The sequence below is a fragment of the Bombus huntii genome, chromosome 1 (genome assembly GCF_024542735.1).
Source record: "Bombus huntii isolate Logan2020A chromosome 1, iyBomHunt1.1, whole genome shotgun sequence".
Classification (NCBI taxonomy): Eukaryota; Metazoa; Arthropoda; class Insecta; order Hymenoptera; family Apidae; genus Bombus; species Bombus huntii.
In genome coordinates this window covers 12510807-12531537 of record NC_066238.1, presented here as the reverse complement: position 1 = coordinate 12531537, position 20731 = coordinate 12510807, and the positions used below count along the sequence as shown (strand labels likewise).

The window sequence follows — 20731 nt, the reverse complement described above, 5'->3', positions numbered from 1 at the left end:
TGTGTTTCTTTAAATAGGAATAATAACATATATTATCTTTGTAGGTACAACACAGACCAGAGGTCAAATACCGCACATACTTTATCATTCAAATCCCCAAGACTCTGACGGTCAGCATACAAGTAAAGCAATGGCTGAGGCACAAGCAAGGAAATGTGCTCTTGCTATGACAGCTACGATTATTCAAAGATCAAACGAAATTTTTACGTTAGCGAGGGAAAGGGCGGAAGAAATGGTAGCTACTGAAGTTCTTGGAAATGCGACATTTGTGACAACTCTTCTACCATTGGTTATGGCACATATAAGTCCTCTGATTACATCGGACCCTAGGGTAAGACTAACAGTCTTGTATTTTTTTTTTAATTATTATTATTTTCCGTTCCAGTTTTAACAAATTATTTTTTTTATAGAGTGGTGTACAAATTCTTACTTTAATTCAAGAAATGTTACCCCATGTTGCGGCACTTAACTTGCTGTCTGCAATGGGATCGTCTGAAATATCCCAAGAAAGTGAAGCTCAATCTCATGTTTCCACACCCATTACTTCTAGTCATCATTATACTTGGCTGGAAAGCGATCATCCTTATAAACCTGCTACCGTGTCTCACTATAAGGTCACCTTCCCAGAAACGGTCAAGTGGTTAACCATTGAATTCACACCAGAATGTGGCACAGCTCAACCAGAAGATTATTTACAATTGTATATTCCAAACATAATCTCTCCTTCTCTTATGGGGTAAGCATAATTAATTCATATCGTCCACAAGTTTCACAGCGAAAAACAATTACGTAATATCATCTATTTTGTGGATATATATATATTTTTAGGATAGGCACATCAACAGAAGATGTACCCCTACATTGGCCTGTATTGCATAAATTGAGTAATGTACCAAGTCAATGGCCTCAAAACGCGATCGTATTACCAGGTAAGCGATCGTTTTGCAGAATAATTTCAGTTGCATGCTTAATCGATATCAATCGATTTATTTATTATTTCAGGAAATGAAGTTATGTTTTCGTTGGAAACCGCTTCTGATTACATGAGGAACGACAGAGCAATTACATACGGATTCAAATGTCTGGTTATTGGATACGACTGGATAACATCGGGAAATGGTTTGAAAAACTTGGAAATTGAATTATCATTTCTTGGTGGTGCCTGTGCCGCGAGTCTCATGAAGAGAAATCTTCTGTTACCGCCCGTGTCTCGTATGTATTACTTATCTTAATCGTAATAATATTTCTTTCATATAATTCAGAGAATTAACGTTTCTTTCCGTCATACATACGTAGTTTGAAGTATACAATCGTATTTGACAATTGTTTCGTTACTTAATGAATTTGACTGTACCTTTTCAGACGAAGAAGTGGAAGAGGATTTGGAACTCATGCAAGAAACTGCAAAGAGGATTTTCTCCGTACATTCAACGTTACTTGGACGAGGATTCGCTCTAGCTTCACCTCCTACGGTCTCCCAGGCGCTCGACGGTGTGCTTCCATTCAGGTAAGTGCTGAATCATAACGCTTCATTTTATGCAACCAGTCGCTAAAGAACTGACGTTAAAAAGGAGTAATGCATTTATTGGTAACATAATGTCGTTCACATAATACTATCAAGTAAAACGAGTAAAGGAGATACGAATAAAATCCTTCGTTGTTAATATAATAGAAAATGTTTGTTTATCGTGTTACTTCCTTTTCCGTGTCAGTTCTATCGAAACGTTCAACTAGAACTGCGTGTCAAACAGCGAATCGAGTGATGGATTCATAAAAAATGAATCACCTCCGTTGAGTTCCGGTTATAATTGCTTTATTGAAACGCAGCTTATGAATCGGTGCTATTCTATTACGGAAAAATTAATCGACATGGTAGCATTCATGTTTGCACGCGAGCAACTGAAAATAACCGATGATCGATTCAATGACGATATATCGTAAATTTTTTCATAAACACGTTACGTGAATTCGTATCTATAATTACGCGTAAAGAGAAAAAGGAAGCGATATACTGAAGTAGGATATGTGAGATATATTTTAGGAATATCAGGTATCTAATTGATTGTCGTGTACTATGCATCAACTTCATCTTTATTATCTCCTCGTTATCGATGGTACGACGTCCTTGTCAATGTAAAACAAATTATACAATCGGCTGTCGTTATATCACAGTCTCACGATAATTACAACTAAAATGTCCTTAGAAAAACTTAATCTTTCATCAAAGTACGATAATTGTACTTGTATATTCGCGCGTGCGCTCGTGGATTTATACGCGTGAATACATATAGAGCTGGTAGTTGAGTCCAGCTTCCATTGGACTTGCGCTACTTCTTCGCGCGCGATCTCTAATTGGGCGTGCTTGGACGAAGCTCAAGGTAACGACGGGAAGGTCGCTGAATAATCTCGAGAAACTCAGAGAGAACCAATTTTTGCTCGACGCTCGAGGATAAAAAGAAACAACGCTGCAAGAGTCGTTACGTGTGGAGCAAGTGGTGGCGATATCAATAATGCATGGCTAACACGTGCGCGAGATAGCTGCACACGCGATGCCACAGAACTCCGCTTACGGTACTACTTCGGCATTGTACTTTAAAACGCAAAACGGTCCATTTCAACATCGAACGAATCGTCTTTTACGAGTCGTTCTCGTTCAACGTAATAGGTATACCGCGGCGTTTCTTCGTTTTTCGAATTCCAAAGGCTACCTTTCACCTCGTACCTGCTTCACGTGCTCTCATCTTCGACGAGTAAAATACCACCGGTGCTTACCTTGATGAAATAGAGAGGACGACGAATTATATCGGGTCTATTAATCACACTGGAAGCGGTAGCTCGAGGAGCGTGGAACGATACTTAAGCGCGACAGTCGGTTGTGGTTTTACGTTGAACGTATGCGCGTATTAGTCAGGGACTTGCACGCTTTCGAGATTAGCGAGGGAATTCGTAAACGCGAATCGTTTGCCTCGTGATGAATCGATTGGGTTCGCCGAGGGTGTCCCTCGCCGCTCGTTTATCAAAATTAGATACCGATCGGAATGATAACAATAACAACAATTTATTGGTTAAGTCCAAAGCTCATAAATAAAACATGTCGCAGTGAAATAATACAATAAATTAACGAATACGCAAGGATCGGGTGGGGAGAAAGGGTTTTGAACACTTGAGAAGAATCGAGCTATGCTCGTTGTTTGTTACATCGAAACGGAACGAAAATTTTCTCGTTAATGTAACGAGCTCTCGTAATGTAAGTTTCGTTGATCTATGACGTGTAGATAACGTAGATTACAAGATTCGATTATCTCACTTCATAGTACGCTATCTTCGTTCTCTCTGCGCTTAATAGTAATATCAGATATATTCGCATATCGATTCATTATTTCGTATTGTCAAGGGGTGTCAGGTAATATCTTTTATTGTGTTACAAGCATAATTGCGATTAGAAACGCAATTAGAATCGAAGTAGGTAGTACAGTGATTGGGCTGGCAGGAGGGGCGTTAAGAGGGTGAATAATTTTGGTTCTCGGTTCGTTTCGAACTTACGAATATTCAGCTACCTTCTATTTCGTATTTTCTCTTTTGCTTCGAGGATCGAACGTGTCTTTAAATGAATTATGCACGAACTCACATCTGTATAGGGATGGCACTGGTTTCCGAGCGAACGCGCGATCATCGTTAGATAATTTGTCGGTTGTTGGTTCACACAGCATGCATTCGCTTGAAACGTTGATCAACGCGCGACGCGGTGCGTCGACAAGCGTGCTATCGATCGATAAACTTAAATACGACGAAGTACGAAAGGTCGATCCAATCGCGTATCTTACACAAGTCAGCGAGTTTAGGATTTGCCTTCGATCGCTCTCTTTTGTACACTTTTCTCGTCTCGTCTCCTGTTCTTCTTTCTCGCTTCCCTCTCTCTCTCTCTCTCTCTCTCTCTCTCTCTTTCGTTATCTCTTTGCCTTTTTTTTCCTTGCGTGTATCGGTTCGTCGAAGCTCCGTTCCAATCTTCGCGAAACGACACTGGCCCTCTTTTGGAAGCTACTTAACACGATAAACTTAACTAACAACGACGCGCCGATTATCCATGCACGTGACCTCGATCGTGGAAGAGAGGAAAAACTCTTAATTGTGAAGAGGAACGTGACTGCGTTCAAAGAGGACGAGAACGAAGAAGAGAGAAAAAAAAAATGGGAGCAGGGTGAGGCGCGTTGGATAATTGGCGTTCGTTCGTGATATGTAAATTATGGAAGCTTACGAACTGCCTTGTACTAGGAGGATAGTCGATTAAATTGAAAACAAGAGAGATTCGAGATCGATATCTCTCGTTCTATTTTCGTTTAGACGCAACACGGCTCTGTCGATAATAGTACGTGAAAAATTTCTTCGAGGAACCTCCTTCATAGAGGAAGTGCGTTGGATCGCGTTCTTCGTTAGAAGAGTTCCGCTCTAGTCCTGAACGTTAACGATCACCATATACATCGATCACTATACGCGTGTTACACAAACTCTCCACGACTCTCTTAACTCGCACTGAGAAACCGGTGCACGTGTTCGTCACACATCGTTGACCAGCACCGGTTTAAAGTACATCGTCTTGTCCTGGTCCGGTTCACAGCTTGTACACGCGAAAACGGCTCGAAGTGTCGGACCACTCGAATTCTTCTTCGACTTGAGCTACCACGGCCCTCGTCGTCGAGCCGTGTGAAGGTTCTCGTTACAATTCGGTAGTCAATGGTTCGGCCTTCTCAACGATCACGTGAAACTCGGTCTCCCTGTAGAGCCTGCCATCGGGCACGACCATCGTTATCCGGCTGTCGACCGGTGCGGCCGACGAGGCCGCTTCTCTGCCGATCACCCCGTTCTTCTTCGACACGACGTCAGGTGCGTTCATCGGCACGCTGGTCCATTTCTTCCTGCTGTTTCGACGACGCCTTCTGCAGCACCAGATGATCAGACAGATGAGCAGTATCAGTAGCACGAGTAAGCCCGCGATGATCAGGACGAAGACTAGTATGGATCCACCCAGTGAACAATGTCGTGTCTCGTATTCGATGAAACTCGTTGGCACCCCGTTCACTTCGCCATCGGAGCAAAGGAACGTTTCGGGCGTTTCGTTGATGGCGTCCTGAGGCGATAACGTACGGGGTAGCCCGGTGTTCTGTTTGGTGTAAAACCTCGAGTAGACGTTCGTGTAATTGAGAATGTTGTTCTTCCATATGGGCAACATCTGACAGTCGCACGGTTGATCGACCAAGAGGTTGTCTAGCTCGAGACGAAAGCTACTCCGGTCGAACATCATCGAGCCCTCCTCGAAGTTGACCACGCTGTTATTCTTAAAGATAAGGTCGTGTAGGTTGGTCGGTAGGGAGGAAGGTGGTGTTCTCGCTTCGGGATCCGCTCGTATACCGAGAAAAGCACCTATCGAGAGGCTGTCGAAGCTGTTGTTCTTGATTATCACCGGCCCCCTCGCGGTCACGTCGAAAGCCTCGCTTTCCAAGCTCTCTACGATACAATTTTGTATCGCCACAGTCCGTGGACTCCTCACGATGAAAGCTTCGCTTCTCACTGTACCCATTTTCACACCGTCTAGCATGAAAGTGTGGTAAACCTCGATATCGTTCATCGTCCTACTGGGCACCTGATCCCCGAAGCTACTACCGATCACGTGCAGGTGGCCCACGTCGAACTTCTTGAACGCTTGTGCCTCGATGCTCTCGATACGACAGTTTTCCAGCTTCAGCTTCTCCGTGTGTACCAGATTCGCGAACGAGAACGCGCTCAGCTGGCCGATCCTTACATTTTCGAAGATGATCGCTTCCACGTCACCTCGAAAGACGAAACTCGGTATCGTGTCGATGCTGCAGTTCCTCACGGATATTCGTGTGCGTGTATTCTGCGGGGACAGCTCGAAGCTCTGTCTGACTAGGCTTAAGTTCGCCACGTTGATCAGGTCAACCGCACGGAGTCCGACCATCGAGGCTAGGCTCGAGTTCATCAGGATCACGGACGAACAATTGCTCACCGCTATCCTGCTGGTGTGCGGGCTCAATCTTTTGTCACCATCGGTGGTTAACACCAATTCCTGAAATCAGACAAACGAGGTTAATCAACACGTTCGGTTTTCGATCGTTAAAAATTTCTACGATTAGGACATTTTCTACAATTAGAAAATTCGAAGATGAACGTAGAAAATAGCGAAGAAATGAAACTTCTCGCGCAAGCTCGTGCAATCCGTTGCACCAGACGCGGGCTCTTAATAAAAGGCTGAATAGCTGCAATTTTACGTTTAACCACCCTAATCGTTGGGAACACGCGCGCGACTGTAGTGTCGCACGCCCTTAGCTATTAACCAGGCCAATATCGTTATCGTAATCACCGGCTTAACTTTTCCGTAGTTGGCCACCAGGGTTTTCCTATTTTCACCGGTAAACGTCGCTACGAAAATTTTCAAACCTAATGGTACTCGGTCACGGATCCCGATGTTTTGTACTTTTTCTCACGTCTATCGTGATTTTTATACTTTCTCTGTAGTTTACTCTGCCATTGAAATGCTTCGTTATATATTACAAGTGGGCGTTCTTCGTTGACACTGTTTCATCAGTACTGTTTATCGATGCACGTTCTCGCTTTGTGTTTCGTATTCGTCGATTCTCGTCGATGAATAACAAAGCATCAACGTCCAGCGAATCGTTTCTCGAGTTTGTCTTCCTTTAAAAAGATACTTTTGCGAGGGCACGTTCAACTAGTCGGAAGCACGCTAGGAAAAGCGGTCTTGGAAAAGGAAAGAGATGGGTAATTCGTCGATGGATAAACGACCTCGTTAACTCAGATGCAGGCGCGTCGTTTTTCTACCGGTTATTTGCTCATTCATTTTGCGTTTTTATTAATTCATTTGCACGCGGCTTGCAGAGCACGTCAGTGTTACTGCAAACGAAGCGTACTCGATGCCACCTGCCACTTTGCGGTTCCTTGTTTGTTAAACAATCGATGGCGAAATGCCACGCGCATACCTGCTTGTGTCGACCAGCGGTGGAACTGATCCAGATATCGTTCGCGTACACTGACTCGATTCATCGGATTATCGCGTTTTTCCTCGCTAACGAACACCTGATAACGAGTCGCTCGTGGAAAGCGCTGCGCGTTCGTTCCATCGATTGCCCGATGATTCAACGAGGTTGTTCTTCGCGTAATCATAGATTCCACGGAAATCTACGCACAGATAAACGAATTATCTTAGCTACGGTACGTTCAACCGCTCGCAAGTTTCTTCTACTTGGAATAATTCGTTGGAATTTCTTGGAACAAAGAGAAGGAAAACAAAGTTGACAAGTTCGATGTAAAACGATTGTAAAATAGCGTGCCGGAGTTTCGGCAGAGCGACGTGTTTTGGTAAAAAACGGTTGAAGGCGGTTATTAAGCCACGGACGAGCGGAGGTTGTATATTATTCAGCGGGTTCGCGGCGAACGAAGGAGTTTCGAGGTTGGCCACGACACAAGCGGTGAATGAAGGATGGAAAGAAGGCCGTGCGTGGTGAATGGGGAAAAAGGAGGGCGCGAAGCGGATGAAAATAAAGAAGGGCCCGGCCCACGTAGTGCGTCGTCGATAAAAGAGAAACCTTTGTGCCCCTTTTGCTCAGGTACGAACGCGGGCACGCGCGTTTCTCCGTCTCGCCTCCGATGCAATCTCTCCTCTCGTCCCTTTCCGTCTGTCCGATCTTTGTTCCCGTCTCATTGTTCTTGGTCAATTCCCGACACACAATCTCCGGCCATAGAAAAGATTACCACAGCCGAAATACTTGTCTTCGCGTCTACAGCTCGTTTTTCACGTTCGAACAATTACACGCTCGTCCAGCCAACGTTTTCGTTTCCGTCTCTCGGAGTTTGCTCGCCGTCCATCACAGTCCACAGAGGGACAGACCTCTCTTTTTTCCACGATTTCGTCGCTGTTGAACGTACAAACGTGGTTACAATGGCGTACCACGAGCTTGCACAAGCCTCTGGACACGCGCAACATGGAATATTCTCCGCTTTCCAAAATTCAAATTAATAATTAGGAAACGATTCGAGCGTTTCAATGGATTCCACGAGAATTTAAATTTTGTTTTCTTACGGCCTTATTCTCCCGTGAGAAACGAAAGTTACTGTATAGCGTGGAATGGGGTTGAGACGGGAATACCAGGAGGAAACAACGACAACGAGGTATTCCTGTTTAACGTCTGCTCTTTATTCTCTCGGCTTAAACCCCCATGCGTATCTTTCGCGGCACGTAATTCTATCGAGCGTAACCTCTCATAGTCTGCAGACGTTTTCGAGTATCAAAAATAAGCATAAAGTACGCGACTGCTTAGCGTCGAGAGACTGTTTCTCGATTACACCGTTGATACCTGATGACGGGTTGAAACGTAAATTTTCGCCAATTAATCCGTAGCGTATTCTCTTGCCACGTTCGACGAATCGATTTTAGAGAAAAAACGGTCATCAAGTTTAATGGTACGCGTCGTCCCTCGGGTGTTTACCAATCCAATGAAACAACATTGAGCGTAATTTTAATTAGAACACGCATCGAGTGCGAACATCGATTAGAGACGCGTTAGGGACGTTAATGAAATTATATCTGGCAAGGGACTGTTTCGACGATTTTCGACGAGCCACGCGTATCGGGGAACAATTACTAAGATTATTCGATGAAACGAGACTGAAAACGAAATTGGCCTCATGGAGGATTAAATTCGAACGCGTTCTGGTTTTTCGATTATGGAATCGCTAACAGTCGTATCGTAAATCGAGCTTCCTCGCTAAGCAGGAGAAACAAAAGGGAAAACAGCGAGAGACCATTGAATGCAAAGACGTCCTTTTACAATCTGTAGAGGATTTATGCGAAATAGTTTCCCCTGTGAGGGCGTTATTACTTTCTGCCCTTGTATTTTATTTCTTACTCGCTGCTCTTTTTGCTTAATGTAAATGAAACGCGTTTTTAATATAACGTTCGTAGAAACGGTAGAAATACGAGATGTTCTATTAGTCGAATAACGAACACCTCCCATTTTAACCATCCACCGCGGTGGTATGCATTTTCTCTATCGGGAAAGCGCTTTGGTGTTGAAATAATTTCCTTTCATCTGTGGTGGGCGATTAAATAACAGGTCAATGGCTTGGTAATCATCGTTTTCGCGAATCGACGGCGAATTTCACCGGTAGGTTCCAGATGGTTGTTCCTTTTTCTACGGTTTGGTGCCTCGAGACAGTTTCCGCTATCGAGGTTCCATTTTCCAAGTATTTTCATATTCGAGCGCCTTCTCGTAAATGGCACCCTTACGTTCTCCTCCCTGCACCCGCTCAGTGCTTACGGCTATTACTTTTACGCGCCTCACAGAGCGCGGCTCGCGTTCTTTATTTCGTCCTTTCGTACCTTATTTCGACGTCTCTCGTTATGGGAAATGCGGCCGAGTTTAAGGCTGTACCCGCTAAAAGGTTCCCTCGATTATTTACCGTATCGTCAATTATTCAATGCCCGCCGGCGGGCTTGACAACTTTATCCCCGTTGACTCTCTGCCATCGGAACGCACGGCTGGAGGAGTGTTCTCTTCTCGAAAGTAAAATACCGTCACGCCTGTTTCAAAACGAAGCTATGTAGAAAGAAAAAGCGAAAGAAAGAGAGAAGATAAGACATTTCTATCGTTTCCTAGACGATCATGGAACGTCGAATTTCTTTTCCTCGATGACACAATGGGCCGAGTTTTTTTATCCGGATCGTTGGTATCGTCTTGGTTCGCTCGTGTAAATACGAGCTTGAACGTATTACGCGAACCTAATGATTTTACGTATTACTCGTACCGGCGAGCGTCTCGTTGCTAAGGCTGCCAAGAAGCAGATAATGGGTCTGAATAAGAAACTCCAATGAGCTCGGCGGAAATGGGAAAAGAGGAACAAGAAAACGAGACAGAGACCGGTAAGGTCGGACTCGAACGGGGTAAGGGAGAACGACAGAAAAAGAGAGAGAGAGAGGAAGAGAGACGTCCAGTCTCTCTCGATATATTCGTAGTCACGAGTTGACGGCGCGACAAATTGGCTGAGCGTGTTCGTGAAATGCTGGCTGTATTATGCGAAATCCACGGCAGAACTCGCGGTCCCGCTATACGTTATAGAAGTTGCCGCCTCTTTTTCTTGCTTTCTGCTTTTTTCTATCCTCTTTCACCACCATTTTCTTCCTTTACTTCTTCTTCTTCTTCTTCTTCGTTGTTAGCTAAGGTTTTCCTGAAACGAGTTCCCTTCGCGGAATACATTGTGTCCTTTTGCGAGCAACGTTTCACCCCTTTTACCGGCAAGTTGGCAGACAGCGCGCGAAAAGGTGCCGGCTGGCTCCGCTCATTTATTCAACGGCCGAGTCGATTTGAATTCTCCTCTTGAAACTCGTTGCTAATTGGTCTCCTGTTACGCCGACGTCTCTATCAAAGATATCTTTGAATACCGCTGTATTCTGTCGATCGTAAATCGATGCCCCTGATTATCGACAATTCTAAATCCATTTCTTGCTTGAAATTCGCGTAGAGCTCGCGTGGAGCGTCCACGATCTTCGTCGAATCCGGCAGCAGTCGTCTGGATTGTCCACGACAGACCAGGCGATCTTCGACGCCGATGATATTCGATCCGTAATTTATCCGACCCACGATCGACCACTTCCTTTATTCGCGCACGCGACACGAGGCGCCTACGCGAGTCGCGATCGCGACTATATCGCGAATTCTCGCAGCAAGCATTTTCACGCTGTATCAACGGGAAGTAAAAAATGCGAGCTCCGATCTACGCGAAACGTTCGTAAGGTGTCAGTTTCGAGAATTTACTCTGCTGGTAAATATCGGCGGATCGAGGATTCATATAGATTCAACTATCTATTACGTAACATTTAATCGTGCCGCTCGAACCAATCCAGTTTATGTATCGTCGCCGATTTCACTCGGATTTAAAATTCACCGAGCTCTTCGGAGCTCGTGGAAATTTATCGTTTCGCTGGTAAATCTTATTCTTCTACGACTTCTTTTTAACATTCGCGGAACAAATGGCGGCACGTTCGAGCCGATTGGTTTTCACGACGTGTAACCGGTGTTTGCTTCCCGCGGACATTTCGTCACGGACGAGAGCTTTACGGATCGAGTTTACGGCATTGTGCCTCGGACTGTGGCACGGCGCGCGGCGTAATTCTCCCGTCGCGTCGCTTGGAAACGTACCGACCTGTATCCCCGGGGATAAAGAACGCTTTATCTCGGCCCATAACGACGCCGGGATGCTTCCAAGGGCGCGCGATAAACGAAACTTCATTGTGTACTGGAATTCGTAGGTGTAATAATAGGTGATTCGAGGCGGGACCTTGAGACAACTCCTCCTCTCAATAACATACGACGTACATACAAGCTATTTCGATCCAGATATATCGAATCTCGCGAGCTTCTTTCCATTCTTCGAAACCGTCTTATTTTCTTGCGTGGTTTTTCATTTATTTCGTCAAAAATACGATATCGAAGATTCGAAGTATGATTACGATCAAGCGGAAAATGTAAAAGAAAGCAGGGACAGATTTAACCATGTTGTTCTCTTGGGATTCGTATAATCCTAAATGGATGGTATGTACATCTGGCGAAAGATATCACTAAAACGTAAATACTTTTTAAATATTTGTTTTCGGTGTTCGATACAATGTTACCAACTTTTTATATTTCACGCTTTTCACGAATGAATTTTTACTATACTCTGCGAAATGAAGAAGAAACGAGGAGAACAGCAGGTTTAAAGGAAGAAGCGGGTGGTGATGGTTTCCCTGGAGAAAGGTCTTCACGTGACCGCGATCCGTCAAGAGCGGCTGTCATTTTTCCCAGCATGTAGCATTTTTCCCAAGGTGGGGGCTGTTACCTGAATCAGACCGGTGTAATAAATATCGGAGAAGAAGGGCGAGGATGAAGGGCGGGGTGGAAGACGGGTGGGAAGAGGCCGCGCACCTTACCTACCTGCCAGCAACGTCTGGCCTGCGATTTGCGTAAACACGCTTTAATTTATGGAGGTTTTGCTCTGCGTGAGCTGGCCGCACCGCCCTCGCAATTTACGCGGGAACCCCTACGCGCCTCTGAGATTAGCCTCTCTCCCTTGTCTTCCGTTTTTATTTTGACAACCCCTCGTTGCGGCGTGCTTTATATTTCTTCCTGGGGCTCGGCACGCTTTTAGTCGAGGGGTGGCTCCGGTGGAATCGACGCGATGATGGAACGACGATCGGATCGCACGTAACTCGGGTTCCGGCCGCGATAACGACCGTTCGTGTAATTTATCCGCTAAAAAGTCTCGTGCCTCGAAAAATCGAGAGCGTTATACACACGGCCGCTCTCTGTTGCGTGCAGACTCGATTTAGGTCTTTATCTTTTCCTCGTTCGATAGTTTAAGCCATCGCGGAATAATATAGCACGGCGAAGAAAGAAGATGTTGCCGGACCCTGATGTTGCATTGTCTGCGATTTTTCGTGAGATAAAAACGGCTGGCTGCGGTCTATCGTCGAATTCGTGGGAAAGAAGGGGAGTAAAATAGGGAAGCAAGAGAGAGAGAGAGAGAGAGAGAGAGAGAGAGAGAGAGAGATCGAAGACGGAGGACGGAGGGATGCAGTAAGAAAAGATTCGAGACGACGATTGGCCCGGAGAGGACGGCTCTCCTGGGCCAGAGGCACGAAATGAAATCGACGAAACGAAAGGGGCCAAGTTAAACGCGATGAGCTATTTCGCGCCAGACCGAACAGGGAGAGAGAAGTTTCTTTCTTCTCGGAGGGTTGTGAACGGCGCTCGCCGAGATTTAGAACGACCCGCGTAAACTTCGCTAGTCCCTACGAATTCCTCTCCCAGGACGTCTCTCTCCTTTTATTCCCTTCCACGATCTCGACCGTGTTAGGTGTATATTTCTCGTACGATAAGATCGAGTCGCGTTGTAACGTTAGAGAGATAAGCAGAGTTTCTTAGGCTACGTCTACGGGGAACATACCTCTCCTTCCTCTTTACAGTCGCAGGTCAGCCTGCCGTGAGGATCGCAGAAGCATGGAGGATAGTCGCACCTGTTCATCGAATTGGTTAGGGCACCCTTGAACAAGCCACACCAAAAGAGTCCGAGGATAGCGCTTCCCAACACGAATTTCGTTGCTCCCATTTTGCGCCTCGGCTCACGTTCTCGATCCACCCTCTTCTTTCTTTTCTCTTATCCTCTTCTCCTCTCTTCTCGTCTTCTTTTATACCGTCTTTGCTCTCTTTATTTTAACCAGTAGCCTCTTTTTTTCACGCGTTTACACTCAGTCCGTACTAGCTGATTCTACGTCGAGTCGACTTGGATGCCGTCTCGACATGTTTGCGTCTTGGATTTTCCACGAATCCAATCACACCACTCTCCAGAAAGCCCCCCCTTCAACGATATATAGCGTCGACGTCGAAACACAAATCACACGATGATACTCGGCGAAAAGGGCGGAGAACGCACTAGTCCCGTGTCGGGTCTGACACGCCACGCGCCACTATGTAATTCTGTCGGTCATATTGCAGTCAGGATCATAATCTCTCCTTCTGGACAACTTTCGTAGATGCTTCACTCCGAAAGGTCGTCATTCGAGCTGTCGCGAGACGGTTCCAGTTCGACTACGACGTCATCTCCGTCGTTATTTTCCTTCGTTCGACCGGAAACATCCAATTACACCCACGATACCGTGCAACATCGTTCAGCATCACGACCAGTTTCCACGGATTTTTATACTCCCATTCGACGTTGTCCGAAATTCCAGCTGGAACGATAGAAAAATGGTGAAATTCTTGGGTGCTTCTAACGTCCCTCGCCTGCTCTCTCTCTTGAGAAGATTCTACGAATTTTTCTCTACTTTCTCGTCGACGTGATCCGATTTGATAAATCGAGCCACTCTAACCCACAAGATCGTTATCTCGTTCACGGTACTGCGTCTACGTGAACGAGAATTCCCTCTATTACGTATTTTGTTTACCTTCTGGCCGATTTTTATTCACCGAACGAAAAGAGAATAACACGTGCTATCGTTACGACAGTGAATCACAGAGGCGTGCGTCGCGATGAAAAATCCTCGTGATCTCGTTACTCACGACTACGCTATAATCTCTCTTTAGCTTTCCTTTCTCTCTGTGTACTCTCGCATGACTAATTATAAACGTCTCCCTACATTCCGTCGCTATCGGGGACTTTGACGCGTCGCCTGACTGCGCGTGTCGTCGTGTTTAAAAACTTAAAGAATCTCGACCCACGCGAGATCCTTCTTCCTCGTGTCAATCGTTGCTGGTCGATCGTTCTTTCAATGTCGTCTGTTTTCGTCTCGAAAAAAAGCAAATGAAGAAAGAGATAGAAAAGGAGGAAGAAGGAACAGACTTCGGAGAATCTAGCAACGTTTCAAGAACATAGATTTGAGCCATACGAAACAGTTGCTGGCAAGTCCAGCCGAACTGATTTACGTTTGAAAACGCATACGCGAGGCCATTATTCTTTTACATATGCTTGGAGCGCGCAAGTGGCGCGCAACTTCTCTCCTGACGGGATTCGGTGCTCGAAAAGCACGTGACACGCGTGCACCGAGCTGGCACACGCTCGATACACATGCCGTTTCAAGTTAAACATTTTGCCCTTCGGGGAACGCGAACGCGATTACACAGTTACGCTGTACTTCTCGATTGCTCGAGCGCAGCCTGATGCAGACTAAATTCACCGTTGCTACGTTCTCTAACATAGAATACGACATACAACAGCCTCTCCATTCCACTTCGATTCCAGGGCAAATACAGTAGAATCTCGTATAACGCGATCAGGAAATTGCTAGCGCGCTTTCGTATAACGCGATCGCAAAATTCCTTAAAAAGATTCCATATATGTATACATATGTGTGTATGTGACAATAAATTTTGGAGGTGGAAGGGTATCTTGTTTAAACAAGGACGGTATTTGTAATCGATTCGCTGCGTTTGATCACTGTGCTTTGCTGCAAATTTAAGTCGCGATATGCATATCGAATTGACTCGAAAATTAGAGTTATGTAATAACTTTTGCACGATAAAGAGGACTTTACGTATTGCGTGATAATTACTTTTACACAGAGTTAGTCGTGTTACTTCAGAAAAGAATTTATTCGAATATTTTCGCTGTCGTTATAACGTGGAATGGATATGGTTTTACCGTATTCCACTGTCGTATACGCGTTGCCGGATCGTGTAAAAGCGCGTCGAGACGTTTGCTTGTAATTGCTATCGTTCGAGCGTTGCGTAATTGCGTGGATCAAACTGTCGTGACACCGAGTCTCCTATCTACTAATATCAGCTTGTTTACAAACGTATGTATGTATATTGCGCGGAATTTTTGATCTAGTTTCGAGGAGGTCGTTCAAATACGTCTACTCGTTATCGCGGTGAAACTTTTTCAACTCTCTGTAAGCTAAATTCTGTTTGGTTGTGACAGAGAAAGGATTACAATTCGTTATAGATTTTTACGTTAGTTTGGAATCGAGGAACTGATAATTAGCGTGTGACGATTGTTCGGTTACGGTACAGTGATATCCTGATAGAATATAATAAGTTATAGGTGAGTGAATGGAATAAAATTTTTTACCTATAGATATACAAGTCTGCGTATCATCGATATTACGAAATTAATCCTTTGACAATGTAATAGAGTAACAAAAAATTCGTGTCAGATCGTGTCAGAAAATGAATTACATTTTAATACATTCCACTTATCACGGGCAATAAATTTCAATAATCGCCTTACGTGTAATAACGCTTGAAACGTGAAATTTATAATGCTATATTTGACAGCTTGTTCAACTCTCTTATGTTATACTATGAAAAGGTTAACGATATCTGTCTGACTTCCTTTTCATTTAGCTAGTTCCATAGAAACGATCACTGTTCTTTGTGTTTCTCGAATACTCGCTACGATCCTTCGCTACCGAGTAAAAATTCCATCGAAACAATACGAGCGTGGGCGTATCTGAACGATCTTCCGGTGAATGAACGTATTTTCAAGAGTGGCGCGAAATAAGAAAAGATGCACGGATTATCGAGGTAGCGGCAAATAACCGTTCCCTTGCTTCGGCTCCTCGGTGAAACGACTGTTCATTAAGCCGCAATTTCGCGGCATTCTCGAGACCCGGTCGGCCAGTGTCGCGCGAACGCACGTGTCACAGTCTCGTGTCCGACGACGCGGTCGCTTTTAAATATTCCAGTGTTTAACGAACGAAGAACCAGCGTTCCTTACTCGGAAACACCGTTAAATCCTGGCAGAATAATCTTTTTTTCTTCTTCGAAAATAAGTTGAACCATCGACTCGTATTCCTCAACACTCACTTGTCTGGTAATTCTGCTCGGAATCAAAACTACTCTCGGGATGAGAGATCACAGGCTTAGTGTAGTCAAGCCGGTTGTACGAACAGAAAGATTCTTCAGAGAGAAAAGGCAAAGCTTGCGCTAATTCGGCGCGAAAACGGCAAAGAAAGTTCGTTTGTAGGAAGGTAGCAGGCGATTTTAATGAATTAACTTTCCATTCGTCGAGCGAGAATACAAGGCGATGTAGAGGGGTTGGATGAAGAGAAACAGCGCATCAATGGCCGTGAAAAGGGTGGCGCGAATGAAAGACGGGTCCGATTCGAAAAGGTCGGAGAAGAATTTTTCCGCGAGCTTGACTCCTCTCGACTGGCTGTGCTCTTAATTTCTTCCGGTTCTTTCTAGCCCTCTCTCTGTCTCTGTTTCTGTCTGTTTTCTACAGGTCGAGCTTTACGGCGATATCAAAAACTCGAGTCGACTTGTTGATTAATCTAACGAGCACACGGGTCGATTTTCTTGTTCGTCGCTTCGGCGAATTAAAAGATTTTAACGCGTCATTACGCGTCATCTCGGACGAGGTCTCCGTTAATCCCGTCTGTCACTGCGAATGGTAATAAACGTAATTATGTTTACGCGTCGAGGGGGCGCGACTGAAAGTTGTCAGATAGACTGCCGCGACAGTACGACGCTGGATTCTTTAGCGAACATTCAATTTCCCTCTGCTGTTCGATTCAGTCTTTCTCGAACCTTTGAGCACGCCATCAGAGAACAAACGCTTTCATTTCTTTCCCCTCTAATTACTGCACTCTCTCGCGCATCTCGAGCTGAAAATTCAAAGAGTCGTTGGCGAAGAATTAAAGGCGACGTGGTGCAACATCGAGCAACTGGATCTTCTTGTGTACCAGATCGGCTGTTCCCTCGCTCGTTTAAAGGTACCACGCGGCAAAAATGTTGAACGATCGCGAAACGATCGAAGCGAACCGCCCGCAAGTTGGTAACGAGCGCGCGCGCCAACCGGTTTTCCCTTCGAATCGATACGCTTCTTTGTACATCGTATTTCCGCTCGGAATTCGCATTTTTCTCCGACACCGATCAACACAACGCGGAGCGCGAGTGCGATCGAGCGTGAGCGATTAATTGGCCACCGGCGCACACTGACATCGCTTTCTGGGCGACACGGCTACAACACAACTAACGAACAAACGAACCGCGACGAGACTCGGAAGAACGAACGCGTATACCAGCCAGAGACACAGCTGGAAAACACCGACAGTAGCAAGAGAGACTAGCCAGGATCGAACGTGCATACGTAACGAGAAAAACGAAACGAGTGAAACGAAACGAGCAAAGAGAGAGGAGAGAAAGAGAGTCGATGGATGAATCGATGGTAGTGGTAAGGCTGGGCTGACGTAGATAGAAAATTAGCTCGCGGAAGGAGCGATAGAGAAGCTGCGCGTATGTGTATAGATTTTGTTTGCCAGCGAAGGATGTTCTCTCGAGGAAATTATTCGACCTCGTCCACGGAACGATTTTTGTGGTCGACTGGTTAAACATTTCGCTGCGGCTGATTTACTTCTCCTTAATGGATATTCATATATTCCCGTTCTAGGCTATTTGCTTAGATTCTGTGCTGTAGTATCCTAGGACTCGCCTCTTTCGTAACGTTGCTCTACTCACACTCGATTTCCACGACACGCGACAACCACGAGACGCACGAGTAAATCGCTTCCTGTTACGTGACTCTTCCTCCGCTCGACCCCGTACTCGAACGGTTTGTCGCGTTCCTTCGTGTTACACGCTTGCGGGAACACGCGGCCCACGCGACCGTCTACCCGTCTGCTCGTCGAGTCTGCACGGAAAATACGCTCGAGGTGTGCCGCAAGGTGCATCTTATTCGAGATTCTAGACGCGAAAGATTTTCAACAGCGTTTCTCCCACACCCCCTTTTCTTTCTTCAACCACTTTCAACCACAATCGTTTTCGTTTTTTATTTCCATTTCTTATCTTCCGTTTCACGGTTATCGTCGCCGTGACTTCTACGAACCGGTAAATCGCTGGCAATTCTCAACCACCGATAACGGAGGGGAACGAGAGGAAGAGGAAAGGGCACCCTTTCGATCGTCGAAACTCGCTCGGGGGGTGAGACTTCCTTACGTCCTCCCTTAAAGGATTAAGGTGGGATATTTCGAAGGTCAAACTCTACCCGTTAGTTGAGTGAGACAACGGATAATCCCGCAATCACGGCCCTCGTGCTATAGCTATCGTTCCGATATATATATTGAAGGGTTTCGATTAATCGGCCTCTTGGAAGTGGTGCGGATCAAGGGATAGCTGCTGGTATTCTCTCGTAGAAGGGAATCGTTTTTCCAGTCCAATCGAATTCCACGGACGTTATTTTATTCGAAGAACTTCACCAACGATCCGATCCGTTATTATCAGGATAAGGTATATGTGTACAAAGTTGTTCCGTTGTTTCTATCGACAGTTCGCTTGGCGGCAGAAGAATCGACGACGAAAGTCGATTTACGAGGCATGAAAAGAGATTCTGTGGCGATTGATTCGCGATCGTTTCCCCGGTATCAAGCCAATATCATCTGTGATTCGAAACAATCCGTATACCCGATACGTTAATCTTCGATAAGTAGCGCGCGACTGTTATCGTTTGTACATTGACCTATTTTGATCATTTACTTCGATTATTCGGATAACATTTCTCTCGTGGAAACAGATTTTCCGTTAGATCCATGAATTTTACAAAAAGAAGTAAGGGTGGGGAGAGAGAGAGAGAGAGAGAGAGAGTCGAAGCGGTGAAGAGCGAGCTCTGGCGATCGTTATTTTTATCCGCTACGAACGAACCTGTCGAGAAATTATGCTGTTACACAAATCGTTACGCGCGATAAAACGCGTGCATCGGGCAAAGCCAATTTACCGCGCGAGTGCGCTCCAGCCGAGAGGTCGAGTGCGGTGCATACGTCGAGTTTTTGGGAAAAAAAATCGTGGGAAATCCGAGTGGGCACCGGTGAAATTTCTTTCGGTATTTGGCGCAAGCATAGGGTAAACACGGAAGTATCGATGTCGTAGCCTCGAACGACGTTAAACGTGCAGTTGCGACTAAACGATCGCATCGGAAACCGATATAGTTGCCCTTCGATACGCGAAACCTATACATATATACGCCGTGCAGTGTTGTACACTATGCAGCTGCGAGGAAAAATATGTTGGCAGAACGTCTCGGTGGATCGACAGCTGCGTGCCGGACGACGCGTCTGGTGTGAACAATTACCATACGTTGTTCCATTTATGGGTTTGCCAGTGTCAAGTTATTGTTGGTCGCTGGTCGAAGAAACCAACGAATTAGTAGTCGAAGAAGTTTTACAAGAGGATTTCATTCCTAGGAAGAATGTGAAAAAGTGGGACTAAGTTGGAGGAGAAAACGTTCGCAGCGATGGAAGGGAGATGAACGATCGAGTTGATCGACGATTAAATTGAATTCCTCTATCGGAGCGGAGCTCTATCGAAGACGATACACGGCTGACACGCGCGCGACCGCACGCACGTATGTGCCACGTGGGAAACGATGCGTTACGGGAACGATTCGATAATCAGACACCGATCCATCGAGTATCCGAAGTTTCGGTTTGTCCTCGAAATCTACTGTCAGTCCTATTTCCGCGACATCGTTGATGGTTGTGGACGAGATAACGCGACTCATTGACCGAGTTCTCATCTACGTGGCTCTAGGCGGACAGGCACACCCACTGTTTGCTTCAGCTACGGAAAAATCCATCGGGATTTCGCGACGCGTTCGTTCTAACGTCATCGTTTATGCTACCGCTGTGTCAGAATTATGCAACGATCTTTCGAGGATGTTCCCCGCGGCTCGCACGAATTGTCACCGATAGAAGGTCAAGCGTTCGTCTCGAGGATCGAGAGAGAAAGAGCCGCGCGCGATCGACGCCTCTGTAACCTTTTGCGTCGTGTGATCCTCGATCAAGTGAACTTTTCACAGGTTCTCCTGTTGTTAGACACTTTCTCGAATCCGGAAGGGACTTGTGCTCTTTTTTTTTCTTTTTCCTCTTTATTCTTAAAGTATGATAAACGATCGAAGGTGAAACACACTGTTGTTGCGTAGTAAACTACGTTAACCGCGTAGAATCGTTCGAGAGGTGGGGAACGACTTGAACGTCGCGAGAGTACAAAATAAAGATGATGCGTAGACAAGATGATCTTTACCTCGATATCTCGACACGATATACCCGCGACGCGACGCAGACGACGCGCGAACAGCAACTGGCCGCCTTTCGAATTCGCGGCTGGTTTGCACCTCGACGACGGTTATCGCGCGACACGAGTATCCCCTCTTCTCTTGGATCCCCCACCACCCTCCT

The 20731-nt window shown here is 45.7% G+C and overlaps 2 protein-coding genes across 11 annotated transcripts in view; one reads left to right on the top strand and one right to left on the bottom strand.

Moving 5' to 3' along the window:
* The window catches only part of LOC126863494 (E3 ubiquitin-protein ligase MYCBP2), a 261502-nt gene that overhangs the window by 8044 nt on the left and 232727 nt on the right, over window positions 1-20731 (top strand). For all 9 annotated transcript variants that reach the window (XM_050613767.1, XM_050613777.1, XM_050613758.1 and 6 more), the window contains exons 26-30: window positions 45-331; window positions 411-736; window positions 829-929; window positions 1003-1212; window positions 1363-1507. In XM_050613767.1, coding sequence (XP_050469724.1) covers window positions 45-331; window positions 411-736; window positions 829-929; window positions 1003-1212; window positions 1363-1507 — 1069 coding nt within the window. The remainder of the gene's footprint in view (window positions 1-44; window positions 332-410; window positions 737-828; window positions 930-1002; window positions 1213-1362; window positions 1508-20731) is intronic.
* LOC126863653 (uncharacterized) lies at window positions 2074-20703 on the bottom strand. 2 transcript variants are annotated; one of them, XM_050614052.1, is made up of 3 exons: window positions 20577-20703; window positions 13012-13795; window positions 2074-6082 (listed from the first exon to the last, which is right to left on the bottom strand). In XM_050614052.1, the coding sequence occupies exons 2-3, from the start codon at window positions 13171-13173 to the stop codon at window positions 4715-4717; spliced, it is 1530 nt and encodes a 509-aa protein (XP_050470009.1). In that variant the 5' UTR covers window positions 13174-13795; window positions 20577-20703; the 3' UTR covers window positions 2074-4714. The 2 variants fall into 2 exon arrangements, with proteins under 2 accessions (XP_050470009.1, XP_050470019.1); XM_050614062.1 differs by lacking the exon at window positions 20577-20703 and adding an exon at window positions 14009-16214.